This window comes from Bos indicus x Bos taurus, chromosome 9 (assembly GCF_003369695.1).
Source record: "Bos indicus x Bos taurus breed Angus x Brahman F1 hybrid chromosome 9, Bos_hybrid_MaternalHap_v2.0, whole genome shotgun sequence".
Classification (NCBI taxonomy): Eukaryota; Metazoa; Chordata; class Mammalia; order Artiodactyla; family Bovidae; genus Bos; species Bos indicus x Bos taurus.
The window spans coordinates 81,075,168-81,101,638 of NC_040084.1; the positions used below are offsets into that span (position 1 = coordinate 81,075,168).

Consider the following 26,471-nt stretch of genomic DNA (forward strand, 5'->3'; position numbering starts at 1 on the left):
AGAAATAATGTCAAATAAGGAGAACTTCTCTGGGAAGCCAAGACAGCTTTGAAATTGAAAGGGAGAGATGTTAATAGAGTTTTGTTTTAAAATAATTGTATTTATTTATTTTTGGCTGTGCTGGGTCTTCGTTGCTGTCAGGCTTTTCTCTAGCTGTGGTGCACAGCTTCTCTTTGCAGTGGCTTTCCTTGCTGTGGAGCTCTGACTCTAGAGCACCAGCTCAGGAGTTGTGCTGCATGAGCTCTAGAGTGTGGGCTCAATGGTTGTGGCTCACGGGCTTAGTTGTTCCACGGCATGTGGGATCTTCCCAGGTCAGGGATCGAACTCATGTCTCCAGCTTTGGCAGGTGGATTCTTTACCACTGAGCCACCAGGGAAGCTTGTTCTGTTTTTTTGACAAAGATGTGATACTAGCCAGGTGATCACCAGGTGCCTGACGATACATTTGAAGGTGCTGGACACCGCTGGTGGCCTTGCTCTTGTGACCTCGGCTGTACAGGCCTGGAGTCACAAACATCTCACAACCCACCTCAGGCAAACGGTTCTTAGAAAACCCTGCAGGTAGGCTGTAGCCTTCTTTCTGCAAGTGGGAGAGCAAGGAGGGTGGGTTTTTTTTTTTTCTTTTTTTTTTTTAGATGCAGATATTCCAAATTACCACTGGCCTCAAACAAATGAGTCTGATTCTAAGAAAGATGAGGAATAGAGATAATGGGACAGTTAATAAAAACAGGAACTAAATCTATTTTAAAACCTGATGTACAGCACTACTCTTTTTAATGCTGCTGCTATGCCGTACAGTATCTTCGGGACCATTAGAAAGGGCCTGCTTTGTATTCAGGCGTTTCCCAACTAGAGCATATTATTTGTGGGTCTGAATTAAATCGGTGGAGTGACTGGGTTCTCTCTGGAGCTTGAGGGAAATGTTTCATTCACCGTGCTTTTCCATTGTTAGGTTGGCTTCTTCTGATTCTGGGTCAGGGCAGTTGTGGTACTGAGAGCAAGAGCAGGGGTAAAAGCTGATGAGTCCTTAGCAATCTGTGCAGTTTTTAAATGGCCTGTTTGGTGTTTTGTTTTGGTTTGGTTTCGGTTTTAAATTTTTATTTTATATTGGAGTATAGCTGATTAACAATGTTGTGATGGTTTCTGGTGGACAGCAAAGAGACTCAGCCATATGTACACGTGTATTCCCTCAGACTTCCCTACGGGCCTGATTCTTAACAGTCACCCAACATTAGTTTCATTATTTCTTGACATCTTTCTATGTTGCCTGTCCCTTTTTTATCTCTTACAACATCAGGAGTTAGAGAGGATCAAGCACTTGGCAGGTGAGGAAGGGAGATTGTGAGCTCTTAAATAAGGAAGATGATCCTGGAATAAAATAGTAGAAAAGGTTATTTTCTACTATTTTAAATTGCAGAAATGTACTGAAGGACCATAGTTCCTCATCTGAAACCCTTGGAATCAGGTGTGTTTCCAAATTTAAAATTTTTACATTTTAAAAAGGTAGGAGAATGCATATAATACATGTTATATGTTATATATCATCCCCAGCAGTGTCTGGACAGACTCCCATACTTGTAAAATTAAGTTTTCTGAAGCAAAATATGTTATTCACTCTAAGTGGGACTTGTAACGTTTTTAAATAGCCAAGTCAGTTGTGACCCCCCAATGCATTTTGGAGCCAAACTTTAAAAAAAGTTAAGATTTTCAGAACTTTCTGGACTTATCCTTGTGTATAAGAGATTGTGGGATCTTATGTAAACCACATCATGAGCTAAACAGAGTTTAATAGTCTGTTCTTAGAACCTAATCAGTGTTTACGAGAAAAAGTGTTTTTCAAATAACCAACATAACAAACTTTTTAAAAAAATTATTTTTCAATCAAGTGTAGTTGATGTATAGTGTTATGCTAGTGTCAGGTATATAGCAAAGTGTTTCAGTTACACATACATATATATTTGTACACTGTTGCGGTTTTGTTGCTGTCTCCCACTCTTTTGTGACCCCATGGACTGTGGCCCTCCAGGCTCCTCTGTCCAGGAGATTTCCCAGGCAAGAATACTGGAGTGGGGTGCCATTTTCTTCTGCAGGGCATCTTCCTGACCTAGAGTTAGAACCCTTGTCTCCTGCATTGACAGGCAGATTCTTTACCAGTGAGCCACCAGGGAAGTCCATATATGTATGTATGTATACGCATACATATATGTGTGTATATATATCCTTTTTCAGATTCTTTTCTCATATAGATTATTATGAAATATTTGGCAGAGTTCCCTGTACTATGTAGTAGGTCCTTGTTGGTTATCTGTTTTATATAGGACTGTGTATCTGTTAATTCCAAACTCCTAATTAATCCCTCCTCCCACTTTCCCCTTTGGTAACCATAAGTTTGTTTCCTATGTGAGTCTGTTTTCTAAAACAAACTTCAAGGGCACAGTCTGTTTGTACTTTAGGGACTCATTGTATTAATAAAAATAATCGACTCACACATTGAACTCTGTGCAAAGATCATATGTTTGTTGTTTAGTTGCTAAGTTGTGTCTGACTTTTGCGACCCTATGTACTCTAGCCCACCAGGCTCCTCTGTTCATGGGATTCTCCAGGCAAGAATGCTGGAGTGGGTTGCCATTTCCTTCTCCAGAGGATATTCCTGACCAAGGAACTGAACCCACATCTTTTGCATTGCAGGTGGATTCTTTACCACTGGGCCACCAGGGAAGCCTGAAAGTTAATATGAATATATTCCTATCAGTCAGCATCCATGCCGAATAGAGCTATTCCTTACCAAAATCTCAAACTTCATAATATACCGTCTCTCTGATTTAGCTTTTGTATTTCCCTAACTCTTCTTTTTTTAAGGATTAGCTTGCCCTAGATTTCCTACAGACAACACTCATTCTGCGTAGTTGACAGTCTTAATCAGGGCAGGTAGATGAGTTATGGAAGCCACAGTGATTTGAGTCTCTTGGGATCAAAGCAATTTTCAAAAACATATGAAGAATGGTTTTCTGAAATTAATCTAGTGATATACCCTCCAATTACTGTGACAGAATTAAAATAATGGGGATAAAAATCTCAGGGCAAAATCACTGAGAAATGCAGCTTTTCTTTGAGGAAAATATATGTTCTATCACAAATGAAGTATATCACCTAAACAGTACAGAAACCTCAAATCTCTAAGTTTGGTGACATTAAAAACAAAAATACTTAGAAACTGTTGAAGGAGAAGCCCAGATTGCAAATAATTTGCAACTTGTTTGTTGCTTGGAATTCTAGTGGCATTAAATGAATTGCTTTTTAAAATTTAACAATGCAGGGGGTTTGCTAACACTCCAACTGCTTTTTTAAAACTTGTGAAAATAAAAAACCTGTAGAGCCTTACTATACATTGTTTCATAGGTTAAATGAGGCCATTCTATTTTTTTTCCTATAGCTGAGAAAATGCAGTAAACAGAATTGTGCTCTCCCCAGATTCTAGTATAACAGCCTCAGGGCATGGCCCATGATTGCTTCAACATTCTGCTCATCTTTATGCCCTGACCCGGGTGGAAGCAGTGCAGTGTCTGGTGGCTTTGAGGGTCATCTTTATATAGCCAAATTAAAGAAAAGGAGTGCGATGGACTTTCTTGTGTTAGTAAATGCATTTTTCTTGATCCTCAAATTTCTGTTACTTTGATGGCTACAGATTGTAACAGACTATAGGATTCCCCTGGCATCTTTTGACAATTATTTTTTGTGTTATTAGTGACATTTAGGGAGATCCCTTTGAATTTCTGTGTTAACACAGGTGGGCAGAAATTCTGACCAGAAATAGGAACACGAGTCATGATGAAAACATAACCAAAATGAAATGAAAATACTTACCTTATTAGTATGTATGTAGAGCAGAAATATTACAGATGGCCTTTATTTTAGAATGCTGGATCTGCTGTTCCTTGCCCACCCCCAACAGCAACAACAATAACTGAAAATAAACTTTAAGATTCTAAATGGAAAAGTTGCCCAGTCATCCCGTGATGTCAGTAATAAAGGCTGGACCATGTTTAGATTAGTCCCCAACGAAGGATAATTTATTGCATTTTTTAAAAAAGATTTCTTTCTACCTTTTAGTTATCTGTGCCTCTTTCTGTTCGTGTTTGCTCTGGCATCTTTTGGAAAAGCACTGTGCTCTGCGCAGCATGTGCGCTGCTTTTCGGAAATGTGCAATACACTCCACATTGCAGTGTTTTTTTTTTCCCTCCCTTGCTTGGAACAGAGGTGAAAACCCCAGTGGATTCAAGTACCCACTTGATAGGCTCAGTCTCTCTTAATCAGCCCGTAATGGAGCTAATGGCTGTTTGTCATCCTTGGAGATATAAATTTCCTGGCGGTGTCTCCTGCAGACAGTGCATGAAGTATGCTCTGTGTGCCAGCAAGGACTGATAATCAGCAGAAGGGCAGGGTGCTTCGTTAGCCAGGAGAGGAGCCGGGCTTCCTAGCTGCCAGGCTCCAGAACTCGTCACTCCTGAGACATGGACAATGCCGGTAGGTAAAGCAAGCATGTCCTTCTTCACAGCCTCTGGGGCTCGTTTGCCGTCTCCATCCCTTGCGGCGGAAGGTTTGCCTGTTTCTTGGTCTTATTCTGCCCTGAAAGGTTCAGGACCGGGAGCTATACAATGGGTTAACCCTGCTGCATTGTCCACAAGGCAATTAGTGTTCGCTTGCAAGTTCAGGAATTGGGAACGCGGATTGTAATTCCACATTCACCTTTTAGAAGACTGCACTGTTATTTCGGCTGCAGGCTTGTGTGCTGTTTGATTCTTTTGTGCTCAGAACAGTGGGTGAAAAGGGCATGTAGTGAATGATAAAACTAGTACTAAGGGCAGGAGGTGGGGGCAAAAGGTAGATGGTGTTAATGAGCTGAACAAAAACGTTTTTTCACCGTTACAAGATGTAGAGTGTCACAGCAGACGAATTCTTGTGTCCGATGCTTAGTCTTCATGTTAGATGCAATGTAGGAAATGTCTCAGGATCGTCCGATGTTTTAATTTCAGTGTACAGACATTAGGGGCCAATCACGCACCTTTTAATAATGTGTTGGTTTTTAACATCTTTACTTGACAGCTAGACATGCGTGACTACAGAAGTATTCTAATGCCAGTCAAATGATTAGCATAAAACTGCTTCTCAGGCAGAACTTTTTCTCTTGCCTTGGCTATATTGAACTTTTAGATGATACACACTATGGGATTACTTCCTATTTCAGGGTTGCTGACACTTAAAGCAGAATTCTCCCAACTGTGTTATGGATCCTCTGCCTCCTGAAGGGTATTAGTTCAGTTCCTCTGCTGGTGTCTGTTTTACAGCAATGCCTATAGCTCCTGAGATGCAGTCAGCTCTGCTAAGAGAATAATACATCATGTAAAACACATTGTACACAGTAAGACCCCCCCCCATTTTTTGGAAAACATGTTTGTTTATGAAATGTAGCTGTTTCAGGGCTTGGCGCAGGTATTGCAGGCAAGCAAAAATTTTGAAGACAGAGTGTTTTGAGGTCTTTTGTGAAATCACTTACCAGGAGTCAAACTCTGTAACTAAAATAATTTTGTATTTGACATGGAAAGCATTGAAATAAATTGGGACACTACTTTGGGATGAACATTGAGGGTTGTGAAACACACACATATTAGGGTGTGTGTGTGTGTATGTGTGTGTGTGCATATGTGTGTGTGTGTGTGTGTGCGTGTGTGTGTGTATGTGTGTGTGTGTGTGTGTGTGTGCCTGTGTGTATAGTAGTAGTAGTAATAGTAGTAGTAGTAGTAGGGAGGAAGAGCCTGGGTTGATGCATATGCATTCTTCCCCCATCTTGATCATGAAAAAAATTTGCCATAGTGCTTATCATAAAAGCATGTAGATATGATATTCCATGACAAGGCACAATTTCAAGATCAACCAAAAGCTTTTCTAGTTACAGCAGGAGAGTGAGTAAAAAATAAATAAACAAACCAAAATCCCTAATTTCACCTCATTTAAAACTCCTGCCACCCACAATTAATTATACTGATGTCCTGGCAGAATTATCACTTTAATTCAAGCAAATGCTTTTAACTGACTCATATATTTATTTAAAGGCCATTTAAGAAAAAGAAAGAAACTACTGTAGCAGACTTTTTGTAGGTTTAAAAAAATGCTAAAGGTTATGATTTACTTTTTGGCTAACCATAGCTTAGGGGGATAAGTGTTGTCACAATTTTATACTTGATTATGGTTTTAAATGCCATTCATAAAATACCTCTGCTCCTGACATGTTTAAGAATATTTAGGCACTGTGTCAAGTGGCTTTTAAAGCAGCAATCTCTATATCATTTCAAATTTTAGGTGGAATCTCAGATTTGGATATGTATACCTATAAGTGGAATAACAGGATTTTAAGTGACATTTTAAAAATATTTCAGAAATAACATCTTTCTTATAATGGTGAATTGGCTGCTACCGATCACTTTTCATGGTAATTTCATGATGATGTAAGCAGCCTGTCTTATAGGAGGGCAATGTAAACATTTATTTCTCTCTCTCTGTCTCTCTCTCTCACACACACACACACCCTTTCAATACATTGTATTGACTATAAGGAAGGCATTTGAGATGGTACTGGTAAGTGGCCAAAAAGGAAAAACCCTCAAAATATCTTTAACATCATACCAAAACACCCAATTAACTTGGAGTACTGCAATTTCTCCCATTTAATTTAAACAAAATAATGATGTTGTCTGCCTAAATTTTTCCCATCAGAGATGGGTTCAGGCCCTGATAACAGAGGCCAGCAGTTAAGAGCTGAGCACCAGTCCTGCCGATTGGACCATCAGCTCTAAGGAGTCAGGCTTTCTTCCAGAAAGGCTTTCTGTGTTGGGATTTGGATAATTGTTAGAAAAAAAAGCGCAACGATTACTACACATGAGCTGAGTGCCTCTTATTTATTCAGATCACACAGAGGCTGCATTAGAGCTATTTGTGTGTTTTTTCTATTATTAACAAATAAGAAAGGATGGCTGCCTGGGACTTCTGGCTCTTTCAATGAATATATGTTCATTTCAGCAAGTTTGCCAGGGGTGAGTGTGTTCACCCTCTCTTTAGAAGCAAGAACTGACATTCCTACTATCTCTGAGAAGGAGACATCCCTTCCCCATAATTGCTGGCTTATACATTCCTTTAAAAGCTTTTCCTGGAATAACAATAAAATATTTATCAAACAGTGTATGTGGAATATGTCAAGGCAGGCTTAACAATATGTAACCTTTTCTTCTTTTTTTCCTTTTCATATGACTATCTCTTCGTTTAAATTCTCTAATAACTCAGATGGATGGTCGTTTTTATAAAAACAAACCTATGATCACATCTTCAGTCCCCATTGCTCTGTCGCCGCACTTGTGTCCCTTGGCTTCCTCTCTGCCTGGCCTTCATCAAATGACTGTCATGAGTGAATTAGTTGTGGAGAGAGATGCTGAGGCAAAGTTGGTTAGTCGTGTGTGATTAACCTCTGAAAAGCAATGGCTTGAAATCTGATTCTTCATTCTACAGCAGCAGAGTGGTATAAGAAGTTCTGCAGCATGTGTGAACTAATTTTTTCTTGCTTGGAATCAAGATATTTCTGTAACCATGTGTATTGAAAGAGGCACACTCATTTGGAGGGCAGGTAGCAGTTCTGACAGCCCTAAGCCCTCTTACATCCTAGCCAGTGGCTGGAGGGCTTCTGATCCTTGATGTACAATCCCTGAATGTGAGAGGTTCATAGTCTATGATCTCCTTGCAAAAAAGACCGGAGAGTTGTTTGGGAACCAGACTGAAGGAAGGTTTATAATGGAGCCATCAAGAGCATCTGATAATCTGAGATGGACGTTGGTTCTGCCGTCTGCTCTCCCAGTGACCATGAACAAGCTATATAAATTCTGTATGCATTGATTTTCTCATCTGTAAGTGCCAGTGATAATTGTATCCATCTCATAGGATTGTCATGAAGAGAAATAAGATAATATGTGTAAAGCTTTTGTTACAATGGCTGAATTATGGCAATGTTGAATACATGTTGGCTGTTGAAAGAACCATCAGAGAAACTGAAGCAGGGCTGCTTGATGAACAAATATATGCTCTAGTAGAAGAAGGAAATGGCAACCCACTCCAGTGTTCTTGCCTGGAGAATCCCAGTGACGGGGGAGCCTGGTGGGCTGCCGTCTCTGGGGTTGCACAGAGTCAGACACGACTGAAGCGACTTAGCAGCAGCAGCAGCAGGATGGCTCTAGCAGTGCAGTGGTGGTGTGGAAAGGTGGCAGCTATAGCAGAGGCCAGTTGGGTGGCTGTCCCAAGAGTGTGATTGGAAATTGATGTGGGTGGTGCCATGGGGGTGGGATTGAGGGGTGGCCTGGGTACAGATCAGTAGAGCATGATAAGTGGATAGGGCAGGCAAATGAGAAAACTTCTGAGGATTCTAGTTTTGAGAACCTAAGCCATAGTCCTGTACTGTAGGAACACAAGAGGAATTTTAAGGGAAAAATAATGAGTTCCATCTTGAAACTGTTGGCTTTGAAACACCTCTGTGTGACCCACTAGTCTTAGTAACTATTTATGATGACTTTTTAATACAGTAAAAGGTATATACATACACATACACACATACATAATTCCTTACTAAGCATGGATTTGAGATATTGCAGGATTATTTGTTTGCTTGTTTTTTACTGCCAATTTAAAATCTTTTCTATTTTGCATATGCTTTGTTTAATTCAGCCCAATGAACCAGACAGCAACTAATGCTTTCCTGTTTTTTCTCCACCCACCCTGTGGTATAGTAGAGAAAAAGGAGATTTTCAAATGCTTCTTGAAAATCTTTTCAACACAGATGGAGATAAGACCAGGCCCAGAGAAACATGCCCCTAAGCGCTGAAATAATTTAGGTAAAGGCCAGGCTGTTATATAAGAAAATGTAGGCACAAAGACATTTCATTTCTAACTGGTTCAAAACTTTCGTAGGAGAATTTACCTTCACACTCAGCCTGTTATCACTAAGTTCCTGAAGAACTGAAGAAGGTAATACAGGAGAATGGTTACCTAATGGAGCAAATATTTGTGTGAATTAATTTGTTTTAAGATGAATGCTTTCTAGGACATTTGGCTGTTTGAAAACTATCAGGTGCAATTAAAAATTTCCCCTCTAATCCCCTGCTTTAATGATGTCTTGTCTTAGTATTTATAATTGTGTTAACCATGACACTTTTTAGAAATACAATGTTACATCATATATATAGCTGCATATTATATATGCATATATTTGCATATTTGGCCACCTCATGTGAAGAGTTGACTCATTGGAAAAGACTCTGATGCTGGGAGGGATTGGGTGCAGGAGGGGAAGGGGATGACAGAGGATGAGATGGCTGGATGGCATCACTGACTCAATGGACATGAGTTTGAGTGAATTCCGGGAGTTGGTGATGGACAGGGAGGCCTGGCGTGCTGCGATTCATGGGGTCACAAAGAGTCGGACACAACTGAGCGACTGAACTGAACTGAACTGAATGTAATATATGTGCTTCCCTGGTAGCTCTGCAGTGCAGGAGGCCCTGGTTCAATTCCTGGGTTGGGAAGATCCCCTGGAGAAGGGTGAGGCTTACCAACTCCAGTATTCTTGGGCTTTCCTAGTGGTTCAGATGGTAAAGAATCTGTCTGCAGTGTGGGAGACCTGAGTTTGATCGCTGAGTTGGGAACATCCTCTGAAGGAGGGCATGGCAACCCACTCCAGTATTCTTGCCTGGAAAATCCTCATGGACAGAGGAACTTGGCAAGCTACAGTCCATGGGGTCACAAAGAGTGAAACACAACTGAGTGACTAAGCACAGCACAGCACAATGTAATATATACTTTATATATGTACTTGTGAGTGGATTCTTTGATTATCAACCTTGATGTAGGGGGACAAACAATAAAAATTAGAACATATTTCTTTTTTAATTAAAAAAGAAATTCATTCTTATTCTCTGAAATCCTCCTTATATAAATGTTAGTTGCTTAGTCGTGTCCTATTCTTTGCTACCCCATGAACCATAGCCTTTCAGGCTCCCCGGTCCATGGAATTTTCCAGGCAAGAATACTGGAGTGAGTGGCCGTTCCCTTCTGCAGGGGATCTTCCCAACCCAAGGATTGAAGCTGGGTCTTCTGCATTGCAGGCAGATTCTTTACCATCTGACTAAACATTTTATTAGCTATAAAACTTATAGCATTTTCCTTTGAATTTATTGTGATTTATGGTGCTACTGTAGCATTTCATAGTTTATCAAATAAATATCTCTAAGAGCACCCAGGATTCATATAAAGACTTATTTCTAAGGGAGAGATTAAAATATAAGTGATCTGCTCTTTGGAACATCTGTTTGCAAAATGCCAATATTATTATAGAAATTCCTGTCCTTTAAAACAAAAATGCCAAATGGAAAAATAGATTTGTGTTAAAACATAAAAGTACCCTAAAAGAGTCATTTTAGTAGTTTTTAACTCTAATTGTACAATAACTTTGGCCTCTCGAGAATGAACTGGCAGACTTGGCTTAACAGTGTCTTGGCAGAAGCAGAAGAAAGTCTTTGTTTCTAAAACAAAGTTTTGGGTTTTGTTTTAGTTTTTTGTTTTTGTTTTTTTTTTGCTTTCAGATCACTGATATTAGTTCTGAGAGTTTGTTTCCTTTGCAACCACTCATCTTTCCAAAGGCAAAACAAATTCTAATATTTCTATATCCATAAGATAAAATAGGAATTCTCATCAAATGGTTTTCTTGGGTGAAGAAAAGACATAAAGAACCAGCAAGGATGCATTTTTGTGGCAGACAGAAGAAATCAATAATCTAACATTTTCTGAATTATATGCCATTGCATATTAATTCCACAGAATATTAATCAAGTCTCACCCCTTCCCCTTCCTGTGCTCACAACCACGTGCAGAAACAGAATTTAGTATTTGGACAGTTTGGGGAATTTCTGAGTTTAACAGTGTTAAACAGATTTTTAAACATGCTAATAGAATGGACATGTAAATTCTAGCCTGTGCGAATATACATTGTGAATTCCCAAGATGGATACCAATGGCAGCATGTCTCAGTTGTATTAACTATAGGTTTTCCTGGGGATGCCTAGTTACAAAGTGTATAACCCAGATTTGAGGATCACTGTTAAAGTTCCTTCATTCTCATTTTTGCTGTCCTTTATCATCTTATTCTTAACTGAATTCTTCTCAACTTCCTGTTTCCCAATATAGAAGTCATTTGAAGGAACTAGCAAACTATTCACTTGTATAAATATTGGTGCTTGATTCTTTAGAAATTAAATATTTGTGTCAGCTCTGTCCAGGATTTCTCTTCTTGTTCCTTGTTTCTAGGCTTTGGGGCACTTCTCTGCTTGTTAACATCACCATCAGATGAAATAGGGAAGGGAAGGGAGCTGGGACTCAAACCTGCTTTGGAAATGAGTGGGATTCAATTACATCTATGAGATTAGAAGCAATGTGCAGATTTTATTTATCCAAACTAACATTTCACATGAATTATTGAAGATTGATGACAGATTTTATATATAAAAAGTTAATTTCAGAGGTCTGCTTTGTAAGTCAGGTATCAAGAACATATATAACAAAGGCAAATCCTATTTAACTCAATGTCAAATGTCCTCAAAGGAAGAGAACTTACTTTTTTAAAATGCCTATTATGTTGTAGGCACCAATTTACTTATTTTTTATAGATTGTATCATTAATTTGAACTGTGGTGTTAGAGAAGATGCTTGAGAGTCCCTTGGACTTCAAGGAGATCAAACCAGTCCATCCTAAAGGAAATCAGTCCTGAATATTCATTGGAAGGACTGATGCTGAAGCTGAAACTCCAATACTTTGGGCACTTGATGCGAAGAACTGATTCTTTGGAAAAGACCCTGATGCTGGAAAAGATTGAAGGCAGGAGGAAAAGGGGATGACAGAGGGTGGGATGGTTGGATGGCATCACCGACTTGATGGACATGAGTTTGAGCAAGCTCCGGGAGTTGGCGATGGACAGGGAAGCCTGGCGTGCTGCAGTCCATGGGGTCGCAAAGAGTCAGACACGGCTGAGTGACTGAACTGAACTGGTATCATTAATTCTTGCAATCCAGTTGTAAGTTAATGTTATTTTCCCCAAGTTATATGTGAGGAAACAGACTAAGTAAGAGCTCACTCAATAAATAGGTGATTTATAAACTCAAGTCCAACCCTTTTTTACATTAGCAAAATTCAACCCAGCAGTATTCATGCTGTTACTTTGTTTTGAGAGTGAGAATTCTTCATTTTGTATCTTCCATAGCATCAAGGACAATATCTGGGATGCAGTATGCACATGATAAATATTTTAAAAATAAGTCAAATGTCATTTAATTGTGTGTGCTTAGAGTCCAGCTCTTTGTGACCCCATGGCCTGTAGCCTGCCAGGCTCCTCTGTCTATGGAATTCTCCAGGCAAGAATACTGGATTGAGTTGCCATTTCCTGATCCAGGGAATCTTCCCGACTCAGGGATTGAACCTGAATCTTCTGCATCTCCTGGATTGGCAGGTGGATTCTTTACCACTGCACCGCCTGAGAAGGCCCATCATTTAATAAGTCCAGAGCAATTTTTCCAAAAGGAAATTCTTCTTTAAATACCAAGGTCAGAGATGATCTTCTATCTATGCACTTTATTTGGTAGAAGTCAGTGTGTGTGTGTGTGTGTGTGTGTGTTAATCACTCAGTCATGTCCAACTCTTGCAACCCCATGGACTGTAGTCTGCCAGGCTCCTCTGTCCGTGGAATTCTCCAGACAAGAATATTGGAATGGGTTGCCATTCCCTCCTCTAAAAGTCAGTACATGGGTAAGAAAAAGATAATTGAAGTGTTTTTTTTTTCATAAACATTCATACAGTTATGACAATTTGTAAAATAGAATGCTTTTTGATAGAGTCCACCTGTGAAATTTGTTACCACTATGAAAAAGGTATTCAAAAATTTCGCTTGAAGAATGTGATAATCTTAGGATCATTAACAGAAATTATGAAAAGAAACATGAAAGAATTTTTAAGTGGTATTTAAATTAAGTGCAGAGACATTATTCTGGACAACTGGAGAATTCGACCCTTTCATTTTCTTTCCGTGAAATAGTGGTTAGAGAGAAGGTCACAGAATAGTCGTGGTTACATCTCTTTTTACACCTGTGAACAACGAGATCTTACATCACATTAATTCTTTTCAAATTCTGTACTTCCCTGTGAGCCACTCTAAGATTTGAAAAAACGTGCTGAGAAATAATACTCTCCTTTATTTAAATTTTAACATATATGTCAAGAGAAGCCATAGTTTCAAAGAGATTAGTATACTGTTTGATATACTGTTTGATTAAAGTATTTGCAATGTTTTGATAAGTAGCTCTGAACAATAGCTTAATTGAAGATAATTCTCTAACATCCAGTTATCTATCTCCCCAAAATTAGTTTGAATTTCCTCACATAAGCCAATTTTTTTCCAAATACTTAATCTTCTGATTATATACAGTAACTAAAATTATGCCTCATTACTTTTTGTGCTTTAGAAACATTTTCTTTTTTAGCCCTGGATCATTCAGTCCTCGGGCAATTTTTACACCTTAACAGGTATGAAGTTCAAGCCTTGACATCTGTCGCTATGGGGACCTGACTATACGTGATTTGCTTATTTCCAGAGTACGCTCTGCTCCCCTTGGGCTGTCCTACTCTCTTCTGCAGACACAAACACGCGTGCGTGTTCCCTTTTCTTACCCTTGTTCTCCCCACCTTGACTAGCCTTTCCTCCTCATATTCAGTCACTTTTTGTTTTTGTTTTGCTTTCTAATTATGGCCCATGCCCCTGTGGCATGTGGGACCTTAGTTGCCCGACCAGGGATTGAACCCACACCCCACGCATTGGACGGTGGAGTCTTGGCCACTAGACTGCCAGGGAAGTTCCTCAGTCACTCTTATTTCCTTACATCCAGGAAATATTTCCTGGTCACTCACTCTATGCCAGGCCCTGTGCCAGTCGGTGTGGGTACGAACGAATGAAACAGAGCTTGTCGTCATGGAAATTCATTCTAGCAGAGAAAGCAGAATTTAAGAAGGAATAGATAAAATGCTTGGGTTGGAACGAGTGCTGTGAAGTTCATAAGGGGGCCTCAGGCCTAGCAGGAAAAACCTGTGGCTTGGCTTTTATTCTACCAGTAAGTTTTGGGCAGAGTCATGGTGAAACAGCGGGAGATGGCGAAGGACAGGGAAGCCTGGCGTGCTGCAGTCAAAGGGGCTGCAAAGAGCCGGACACGACTGAGAGACTGACAACAACAGTGGTGAGACAGGACTGATGATTTCAAGGCATAACCCTGGGAAGGACAGACGGGGGACAAGCAGGAAAGGAAACCCCCTGGAAATGAAATCCGTTGAGAAGGGTCTAGACTGTGGTGTGGCTGTGGGGATGAGGAGAGAGAACCTGACGAAAACCCAGCTCTTGTTTCAAGGCCCAGCACACATCCCACCTTCAGTGTGTCTTCCTGTAGGTCTCGAGGCCCTGCCTTTCCTTGCAGCACAGAAGAACTCCCCGCACAGTTTTGTACCTCTTGGCGGCCTCTCTGAGAGGAGCCCCCCTCCCATTTCAGGCTTTTCTTCCCAGTCTTTAAGCATCTTGACGGTAGTTAACACACCATGGACATTTGTTGTGTCCTCCAACGAGTTAAAGAATTAGAGTTCTCAACTGCGGCCATCCAGTAGATGCACCTGGAGAGCTTATACAGTGTATCCATCGCTGGGCCCCACCCTGGGCAAATTCGATCACATCCCTGGAGTGGAGTCAGGATACTGGGCTTTGTTTAAAAGCTCCTCAGGCTATTCTAATGGGCAACCAGATGAGAATGACTGTTTCAGACATCTATTCATAGAAATCGCTACCTTGCAGAAGTCAGCAACCAGCTCTTCACCCCCTTCCTCTCTCTTCTCCTCTTCTTCTTTCTCACCTCCCTCTTTCTTCCCACAAAGAGTAGGCCAGTCTAGCTGAGGATTTGTGCTTGCGAATTATCTGTTTCCGGGTGGACTGTGAGGCTGGCCAGGTGAAGAGACCTCTGAGGAAACAGCTGAAAGAGAAGGGCGGAAGAGGCAAAGGACTGCTTCGGGAAGACAACAGCAGGAGAGGAGCTCAGCAAGCTGAGTCCTGGCTTTCTGTAATCCGTCCTTTGGGAGTATGCGGACCTGATAGAAGAAGGCGGTGTGGAGAGACGTCCTAATTGGGAAGCTTCTTTCCTTCTCCAGTGTCTCCCTAGCAAATTAAATATTGAGTAACAATTCACCATAGCAGCAGAAACGTTCTCTGGTGAGACTTTACATGTGGGTTTTAACTAATAAGAGATGTTAAACATCCCTTGTCTAGCTTTATCTAATAGAAAAGGTACATTATTAGACCCCAAAGAGCACGGCTACGATTTAACCATCCTTAGCTGTGTATCTGTGCCAAGTGGCTGGGTCAGAGCCACTATTAAACACTGATGCCCTGATTGCTGTATCATGTGACTCATCAGTCACCACAGGCATCCTGCTTTTTAGTGATAGAGAAATAGGTCCTGGACACCTTAGAGTCCCCTCTCCAAACATGCACACACCAAAATGAGTTTCAGATCATTTTGAACTGACCGTGACCTTAAATATTAAAGCATGGAGCTGATTCAACAGTTTGCTTTTCTGAGTATTTTGGTTAATAAGTGGTGCTTTTTACACAAAGCTTAATATAGAACGCTTAGTGGAAACAACAAAATTCATTAAAATCGTCTTTTATAATGTTAAATGTAATTATCTCACATGGTCATGAGCATCACTTGAAAAAGTATGGCAGAGGGTGTTAAGCTCTGAGTGTTTTTTTTGCAAATGAAGCATCTAGTATTGGAGGCTCTGAGGGATCCCCATCCCGGTTTTGCCAGTGATGTCACCCCTGCACCACATTCCTGATATCCCCCCAACTCATGGCCCCCCCTGCTCCGCCTTCTGCCTCTTCTCCCCACCCCCCTCACTCTCACAGAGTGTAGTCTGGCCACCCTGTACTTCTCAGTACACCCCCAAAACACACATCATTAAACATGTTGATCCTTCTGTGTGGACCCCCCATTGTGGCCATCCCTCACCAGTTTGAAACACCTCCTCATTGAATAAGTCCCAACTCCACTGTCCCCTCCTCTGTGGATCCTTCTGCAATTTCTCGGGATAGAATCAGTCTTCTCTTTTCTCTACTGCCACGAACACTCTTCCCCGCCTTCGCACACTTGCCGGGTGTGCTACGATGCTCTTCTGTGTGTCTACCCTTTGCACTAGGCCACATACACCAAAGGACAGGGCTGTCTTCTTCATAAGTTCATCTCCCAGTGGAGCATCTAAAGGAAGATACATGTTCAATAAGAGGGCAAAGGAATAACCTGGCTGAAATAAAGTCTGAGGTGTATCTTGTATTTTGTGCTCCTACTTACATAGAAACCATGAATTAATTTATACTGGCAGTTGAGTGATATAGCCACTTACCATTTAAGACAAGCAGTGGGGAGCTCATCAGAATCACTTATGGAATTAAAATCTGTCTATCTACCTGTTGTATCATTTCCCTGTTTGTCTACCTATCTTCCTGTTTATCTATCTATCTATCTGGGCTTCCCTGGTGGCTTAGCACTAAAGAATCTACCTGCAATGCAGGAATCGCAGGAAACACAGGTTCGATCCCTGGATTGGGAAGATCCCCTGAAGGAGGGCGTGGTAACTCATTCCAATATTCTTGCCTACAGAATCCCCATGGACAAAGGAGCCTGGCCAGCTACAGTCCATAGGGTTGCAAAGGGTTGGACATGACTGAGTGACTAAGCACACACACACAATATAAGAGGAAGAAATCTATCTATTGCCAACCCAGTCCCAATCTAGAATCTCCCATGGGGAGAAAGGACAGCTGTATAAAGAATATTTCATGGATATACTGCATACTGGTAAGACTCATTGTTGGTCTAAGGGACTTTTAACAAAGCTGCTCAGACAGAGCAAGTTTCACTGCTTTGTGTATTTTTAAGATACTTGATTGTTGTCATTATGAAATCACATTATTACTAGAATCATGAAGATCTCGTGCTATTTACAAGATTGTTCTGATAGATCCTATTGGAGACCTTCACCAAGCTGTAAACAAAGAAGCATCTTTCAGTGAGGCAGTTGCCCGGGAGGGGAGGTAAGACCGTGTTCTCTTCACCCTCTCCCCTGTGGAGAGCGCCTTGACTGCGACGTCCTTGAAACTTCACCTGCCCAACTTGCTTTTACTTTGTCACCTGCTCCCTGCCTCTGTTTGCTTTTCATATACTTGGGTGTGATTTTCTTAGCAATGGAAATTGGCAACCATCTATTTTTACAAGCAGCTTAACTCAGGGCATTTAAAATAAGGGTATCCCCTTATTAAGGGTTTCTCTGGTGGCTCAGAATCTGAATTCTGGTGGTAAAGAATCTGCCCACCAATTCAGGAGATGCAGGTTTGATCCCTGGGTCAGAAAGACCCCCTGGAGAAGGAAATGGCAACCCACTCCAGTATCTTGCCTGGGAAATTCCATGGACAGAGGAGCCTGGTGGCTATAGTCCATGGGGCCAAGAAAGAGTCAGAAACGACTTAGTGACTAAACACCAACCATATCCCCTTATTAAAGGAAAGACGGCCAGTCTTGACTTATGAGAATAGCCAGCATGAGCCAGCAAGAGCAAAAATATCTTAGTGTCCCCTGCGAGACTTGTATTTTCACAGTACCTGCGATGCTTGTCTGGTGTTTACGGGAACAGACGTCAGTAGGTGGAGCAAACCCACTTGCTCAAACAACAAGCATTTTACAACACTCATTAACCTAAGAATCAGTCTTTTATCTTAAGAAAGTTCAAATACATTTGTTTAAATAATTGTGTGACTATGACTCTAGTTGAAAAAGGCCTGAGGGTTGAAGACAAAAGCCAGCTTTGTCTTTAAAATCCAGACTTTGTAGAGAACCAGGAGATCCGTGGCATACATTTAGAATGAAGCACCACCGGTAACTTTAAAATTTTCTGGCTTGTATCAGTTTTCATCACAATTCTAATCTTCTCTTAACGGAGGTGTCCTTTTTGCTGACAGACATGGGGCTTTGTCCCTAGCAGTTCCAAAGGTTTTCATGGACCTTCAAAAGTACAAAAATTCCTAATGTACTTTTGGGTTCTTGGGTAATTTTAAAAGAAAATTGAGTCCCACAGAACTTTTTTTTTTTTAACACAAACTGAGAAATAAGTGATTTTTTTTTGGAATACTGTACATGCTTCAATAATATCCCTTTCATCTTCAAAAATGCTAACAAAAATAGTTCATTTCTCACAGTTCTCCAGTGAATTATGTAAACATTTCAGGTGATCAGTTCTACTTTTACAGATCTGAAACTAAGGCAAAGAAGTGTATTTAGTATTTATTTTCGGAGATCAGCCTCATGTATAGCTTAACTGCACCACGGGAAAAGTTGTATTGACATATAAAAAGCATGTCTGGTTGAGGATATGCTTGGCCATTTGCCAACTCATGAGGCATGGGCCATGCCAAATCTGATTCCCATTGACTTTTATGCAGAAGGAAAGCCAAACACAATTTACCCTTTTTGTTGCATACAATATTGTTTTTCAGGGAAATGTGGTTATATTTGTCCTGGCCACAGAGGCTGTCTCAGGGGAGGACAGACAAATGGCTTTGGTGACAGTGTCCATGAAACACAACTGTCCCGATCTGTCATCTTGAAGCTGTCTGTACTTGGCTATGCAATCAGGTGGTTGGAGACTGGAAATCAGCTGGAAATTCCAGTAGAAGTTCATTAATGAGGAGTCCAAGCATATGAAGGGCATGCGTTTATATGGCAGGTGGGGAGCAGACGTGGGAGGCAGTATGAACCCCCAGGGAAAGGGCAAGATTATAACAAATAAGCAGCTCTAACATTTTCAGAGAGATTGGGCATGGAGATCCAGTTCTGGAGTAGGGACTGAAGTATTGGGTAGGGGATCGGGCAAATTAGAGAGAGAAACCAAAGCAGATACTAGTTTATGAAGCAGGTCGACAGAAGCCATTAGGGAGGGTGGCACAAGTTTCATTCTGGCTTATTCAACAAGAAAAACTCAGGAGATCAGGGCTGAGGTCCCACACACCGCCAGCCCCCTTGGTGTGGAAGGGCATTTTGTTACCACAGTGGCATCCTCCCTGGAACAGCACAGGATTCAGGGGACCAGCGGCAATGAGGGTGCTCACCCTCCAGCAACTCTCGGGTTTGTATTTTGCATGACAGTCATTCTTATATTTGCAACTAAGTGCATCACACTTTCCTGTCTTCTCCAGTTGAACAGACTCTACTATTTGGAGTCGTGGAAAGAAACAAGTCTCAAGAGTCAGAAAAGGAGGATATGTTTCCTGGCTGAGTCTCTTCCACAGACTGGCATAGCGTGTTGGGCACATCCACGAGCTCACTTTCCTCACTGAAATACAGGGTTAATTACACTTGGCTCTAGTAGAAGTATAACATAACATCAGACTCATTTAGTGCCCACATGCATTTTAAATCTTTACAAATATGAACTTATTTGATCCTGACAGCTACTTTTCAAGTGGTTGAGAGGGCGCCCCACCACGCCTGGTCTGGCTCCCCTGCCCTCCGACCTTGCATCTCCTGATGCTTGGTTGTCCCTTTTTGCTGTTTTAAGTGCACTGGCTTCTGGCAGTTCCATTCCCCTCCCTTTCCATGAGCTGTTTCTTTCTTTTTTCCTTTCAGTATTATTGAGATATAATTGATATAAGAGCACTGTATCAGGTTAAGGTGTATAGAATCATGACTTGGCTTATATATCTTGTGAAATGATCCTCACAATCATTTTAGTTAACATCTATCATCTTATATAGATACCAAATAAAAAATGTTTGCATGTGCTGTTTCTTATCTTTTGTGGTCTAGGAAACCAGACCGCCAAGACTGTTACCCTTTTATCCAAAGTAATAGGACACAGACCCCATGAGGCCTGAGTAGTTCTCCTGTGGTTCATGTGTGTGAGCTGGAGCTCATGAATTTTTTTGACACTCACTTAGACTAAGTGGCAGTTCAATTTATTTCCTAGTTTTTGACAAAATCTTCACTGATCTTGCCCATGCTGTCAGGGTAAAATGAAAATTCAAGGTTCTCACACAAAGTTCTCGTCTGCTTATAAGAGCAACAACCTGTGTCATTGACATCATCTCCCACCTCTAGTCACATGGCTTCCCTGATAGCTCAGTTGGTAAAGAATCCGCCTGCAATGCAGGTGGCCCCAGTTCGATTCCTGGGTCAGGAAGATCCTCTGGAAAAGGGATAGGCTACCCACTCCAGTATTCTTGGGCTCCCCTGTGGCTCAGCTGGTAAAGAATCTGCCTGCAATGCAGGAGACCTGGATTCAATCCCTGGGTTGGGAAGAGCCCCTGGAGAAGGGAACAGCTACCCCCTCCAGTATTCTGGCCTGGAGAATTCAGGCCTGGGTTAGAGTCGGACATGACTGAGCAACTTTCACTTTCTAATCACATGGCCTTGGGCCCTGACACTCCTGGCTCTCCATCTCACCCTCAATATTATGTCTTCTTACTTCTCTCCTTTGCACCATGCTCTTTTCCTTGTCCCCTGTTTCTTCCCTGTTCTTCACCTGGTGGATTCCTGTTTATCTTTCAGGACACTTAGTTCATTATCACCATCTGGAAACCCTTCTCCACCTGACTTCAGGGTTACCTACTCCTTGAGTTCTCCTGGCCAACATACCATTGTATTGTCATTGATCCCTTACCTCCATTATCCCCATCATCCAGGTCTACGCCTTGAGCAGTGGCTCAAGGGCAAAGTTGTCTCCTCCTTGGTTTCCTTAAGGCCTAGCCCCGTATGTGGCACACAGTAGTAGGTTCTTAGTGTACACTGGCTGACTCACTGCTTGCACCATTGTTACTAAGCTGCAAAATGTTTTACGTAGCACCATGATGGCAAAGAGTAATTACTCTCCTTCCAAAGAGTAATTAGGACTGATCTCCTTTAGGATTGACTGAACTGATGATGGTGGATCTATACATTCTTATTGGTAAACTCCTTATACCTCCAGGTGTAGTTGTTGGGAATCTTGGTTTTTTTTTTCCTGCTTGAAAATGAAGCTGAAAGTCGCTTAGTCGCGTCCAAGTCTTTGCGACTCCTTAGACTATAGCCCGCCAGGCTTCGCTTTCCATAGAATTCTCCAGGCCAGATTACTGGAGTGGGTAACCATTCCCTTCTCCAGGGGATCTTCCCAACCCAGGGATTGAATCCATGTCTCCCACATTGCAGGCAGGTTCTTTACCTTCTGAGCCACTGCTTGACTCCCATTAAACCAAATCTAGAATTTTTTAAAGTCTTTATTGGATTTGTTGCAATGTTGCTTCTGTTTTTTGTTATGGGTTTTTTTGGCCCCAAGGCATGTGGGATCTTAGATCCCCCACCAGAGATCAAACCCACACCGCCTGCATTAACCCCTGGACCACCAGGGATATCCTCAAATCTTTAATTTTTAAATGTAAATTTTTGTAGGGGTTCCTTGCAGGGGAAGCTAGAACGTGTAATAATTATAGTATGTGTTAAATATGTGTTAAATTTGATATCTCACAGAGTACCATGTAACTAAACAAAGGTTTTGTGTTTTTTTAACTCCCTCAAGGAGGATTTGAGTATATCAAAGGAATGAGACAGCTAAAACTTCCACATACATGAGGAGCAAAAGAAACCAGAGTTCAGCTGGAAAAGGGTGCAATCTAGTGATACTTCTTATCCATTTTCTATGAATATTTCCAATTGCTTGCCTCAGAAAGAGAAATGCTTTTTCAAAATACCTAAAACGTATCACTGGGCTTAAATGTGTCTTGCTCTTCATACCTAGAAGGTGGGGAAGAAACTTAAATGTAATACCCAGATGAGAGAGACATAGTTCTGAGCTTTTGTTAAAAATAACTTAATGTGATTATGGCATATGAAACCAGTTTTGTATTTATAAAAACAATTTGTGGGTTCATGAGCAATGCCTGGAAAGAGTGTATCCCAAGCTATTAGCCGTTCTCAATCCCTGGGGAATGAGGGGGAACGTTTATATTTTACTTCATACTTTTCGATTTTGTTTGAGGTCTTCTGAGTTTTGCTTTTATAATAAGCATGCACTGCCTTTAGAAATGTTTAAAAGCCAGTACATTGTGTTTTTGCATCAGTTAACCAGAAAGCAGCACAGCTTATACTGCCCTGCCATGTGGGGCCCAGTAGCCTGAGTAAATACACCTCAGATAGTAACGGTGTGGGTCCCCACCTCACAGTATTTTAGGATGAGTGGTTTGAAGGTTCTGTCTTACCATCATTCTGCACACTGCCCCTACACAAGCTATTATTGAATTTCTTCTTTCATTCATCAGAACTAGCTGTGAAATCTTGTTAATACTTATCTTATAAGCATTTGGTCCTCGTGATTCATTTGCTGGGCTTCCCAATGCAGGGCTAGTGGTAAAGAATCCACCCACCAGTGCAGGAGACAAAAGAGACACAGGTTCAATCTGTGGGTTGGGAAGATCCTCTGGAGAAGGAAATGGCAACTCATTCTAGTATTCTTGCCTGGGAAATCTCCAAGACAGAGGAGTCTGGTGGGCTGCAGTCCATGGGATCATAAAGAGTCAGACACAATTGAGTGGCCAAACAACAACATGACCACAATAAGATCATTTCAGCTAGATTTTTTAACTTCTTCTGGTGACCCAGTGGTTAAGACTCCGTGCTTCCAAGGCAGGGGGCACGATTCAGTCCCTGGTCAGGGAACTAAGATCCTGCATGCTGCACAGTATGGCCAAAAATTTTAAATTAAAAAAAATTTTTTTTTAATTTGAACTAGATTTTTTTTTTTTTTTTTGTCTTCCTGTGTTGAGAGTGGACTTGAGATTTATGGGTAAAGTAAGCAACTTGGAATTATACCCTCAATCTATGTTCAAGTTGTAGGGAAGCAGTTGGTTTTCATGGCATATAGTTGGATTCAGATGGGTAAACTCTACTCTGTGTCTGCTGGATGGGAACATGGCATTCAAACTGTCTTTGAGGCCAGCCCCTGGAGGGCACTGGATCAGGTGAGGGGCTTCTAGAAGGGCTGAGCCAAGAAGCCAGAGGGTGATCCAGCCAGGGAGATGAATCTGAGTTATCACTGAGTCTAAGAGTTGAGTGCAGTAGTAGAAATGAGAGATGGAGAGCTAAAAAAAAAATACCATAACGAACCAGGAATCAAATAAAGTATTACTACCTTGGTCTCCTGTTATAAATACTTGCTGAGTACATTATTTCCCTCATGTTAAAAATATGGTCACAAGGACTTCCCTGATGGTCCAGTGGTTAAGATTCCATGCGTCCACTGCAGGGAGCACAGGTTTGATCCCTGGTTGGGGAACTAAGATCCCTCATGCTGCTCAGTGCAGACAAAAACCAAAAGTGTGTGTGTATATATGTATTTATGTATGTATGTATGTGTATATATATACACACACACACACACACATATATATATGGTCACATATGGGGCTTCCCTGGTGACTCAAGACAGTAAAGAATCTGCCTGCAATGCAGGAGACCCAGGTTCAATCCCTGGGTTGGGAAGATCCATTGGATAAGGGAATGACAACCCATTCCAGAATTCCATGGACAGAGAGCCTGGTAGGCTACAGTCCATAGGGTTGCAAAGAGTCAGACACAATTGAGCGACTAACACTTTTAGTCATATATATACAAGAGAATAAGATAGTTTCTTCTCTAGAACTGTGTTTATTTTGAGATATATTAAAGTTTTAATTTAAACTCCCCTGCTACTTAGATGGTTTATTCAAATAGTGTTTGATAACTTATCAAATTAAGTTCTGTGCTACATAGTGGTTTCAGCTTCAGCTGAGCACTTTGTTTTATGTCCCCTTTTGTATCACATCAATGTATCTCTAATGATTTAATTCCACTAGCAAGTGTGTGAATTTTGCAATTGTTAAAAATGACTGGGTGAAGCTTACTGTTTTGAATTGCTTCGAGGTACATCTTTCTTATAACTTATCTCCTTTTAATTATCACAATTTTAGGATATACTTTAAATGAAAGATACATTCAACAAATACGAATGGAGAATCTGCTGTGTTAGATGCCCTTTTGCCTGCAGAGAACACAACAGTGATAAGACATACCCAGTCCCTGCCCCACAGAACTCTCATGGTATTGGGACAAAAAGGCAACAAAGAGATAAGCAAATAAATACATGCTATAATGCCAAGTAGTGATCAGAACCCTGAGTGCTGGGGCATGGAAGTACTATTTTTGGTAATATGAATTCCATTCCAATGATTGGCTGTTTAAACAAGACTGGGTTACAGAACTCAGGAGATTTGTAAGCATAGCTTTGTAAAAGCTTGTTATCACTTTGGTGTGGTTTCAGTTGAACATTGATTTTTTTTTTTCTTATTTCAATTTGCTTGAACGCTTTTAAGTTTCATGCTGTTTCAAGTTTCAAGAAGTGGCCCAATGTCAAAGAAAAATGCTAAGAATTTCATCTTGTTTTGGGTAACAACAGAATGAAGCCACATAATTACATGACCATCCCCACCCCTTCAAACCTGCAGTGGCCCAGATTTGTTTGAAATTTAGCACAAAACTGCATTGTTATCAGAGGATGTTCCCATGAGATAAGAGAGGCCTGGCAGAATTGCAGTGGCAGCTTGATTACAAAAATATTAAAATATTTCTTCCTTAATGACAAAGACCTGTTGTTTACTTTTATGAGAGCAAGTTAGCACAGGTTTATTTTGAAAAACTTTGGTCTTAAGAGCGTCTTTCTTAAGATGCTTGAGAATTCTGTGCATGCAAGTCACTCTAGGGAGAAAAAGTATAAGATGTCAATTAAAGGACAGGGATGGATTTTAGCAAAGATATTAGAATTTAAACAGCCAAAGAGAATTTCTTTCAAAAACCACACTGGATGGGTATACATTAATTTCAGAATGTTGATATTACTCAAAACAAATAGGAAATTCTGATTTTCAAGTTGTCTCTCAAGTCAGTTTACAGACCACCAAAAACTTTGTTCATTCGTCATTCAACAAACATTTGTGAAGCCTTCTATCTGCCAACATGGTGCTTCTTGCTAAGTGTCTGTCAGTAAAATGAAACTCTTGTTTTCTTTTGATCTGACACTGCTGTGGGAAGACAGATAAGTTCTAGAAGAGGAAGTGCTTAGGGTAGCTGTGTACAGTACAAAGGGGAAGAGTCAAGGGGAAGCTCTGCTTGACGAGAGTGGAGAAGCTCCAAGGGGAGGTGACATGTGGGCTGAGGGTTTGAGGAATAGGTTCTCTAAGCAGTGGGAAACATGAGTTACCAAGCCAAACCGGAGTCTATTCGCCCCTGCGCAGTAATGCCAATCTACTGACCCTGGACTGTGGTGAAGGAAAGTACGGTGTTTACTGCAAAGTATCTAACAAGGGATCAAATAAGGAAAACAGGCAGCTCATGCTCAAAAGACCTGGCCTCCCCAATGGCTTTCAGGGAAGGGCTTTTAAAGGTAAGTTGAGGGAGAGGGTCACAAGGTACCTGATCAACTCATGGACATTCTTCTGATTGGTTGATGGTGGGGAATTGGGTGGTATTTCAGGAGTCAACATTATCAACATCTGGTTCCAACTGTCTGGGGTCAACATTCTGGTGTTAGCTTGAAGTTAGCTTCTTCCACCTGATGGGGGTTTTAGTATCTTCAAAACAACCCAAAGATATGGCTCAGGATATTATCGCTAGCTCTTGAGAAGGAACTAAAGGCCCTTGACTTTGTTTTATGGCTAAACTCTGTTTTGTCTTGATTGACTGCTTTCCTTTGTTTCTGAATTTTCTCACTTCTCTAATTAAATTTGCTCTTTGGAACTTGGGGAAGGCCTAGGAGGCTAAAGCTTTTCAAACAAGAAACGGGGAACCTGAGGGGTAGGGGTTGGGAGATCTATCCCTGGAAAGGCCCCACAGGGTCCTGCTCACTTTTATTCATTTCTGGCAGGGGTCTCTGATTTTGTAGTTACACATTATTATTTTTACAACTAAGATGGCATGATTCAATTTGATAACTTATTCAGCTGACTTGGCCTAAAATGATCTTGACCAATTCTAAAAAATAAACTTGCTTTCAGGGCATAAATACTTTATACCATTAAGTTTCATAAATATTTATTAAGTAACTAACCACAAGCAACATGATATGTCACTACGTAGGTAGCCCTGGAGAATTAAAAAGAATCTTCTCATCTTTAAAAAGAAATTTTTTAATTGAGATGAAATTTATGTAGTATAAAGTTAACCATTTTAAAGTATACAATCCAATCTAAATAC

General features: G+C 40.9%; 1 protein-coding gene across 1 annotated transcript in view; it reads left to right on the top strand.

The window, feature by feature from the left end:
* Window positions 1–4,248: 4,248 nt before the first annotated feature.
* PHACTR2 (phosphatase and actin regulator 2) overlaps window positions 4,249–26,471 on the top strand; it is a 222,614-nt gene continuing 200,391 nt past the window's right edge. The window contains exon 1 of the mRNA XM_027551746.1: window positions 4,249–4,523. Coding sequence (XP_027407547.1) covers window positions 4,511–4,523 — 13 coding nt within the window. The 5' untranslated portion in view covers window positions 4,249–4,510. The remainder of the gene's footprint in view (window positions 4,524–26,471) is intronic.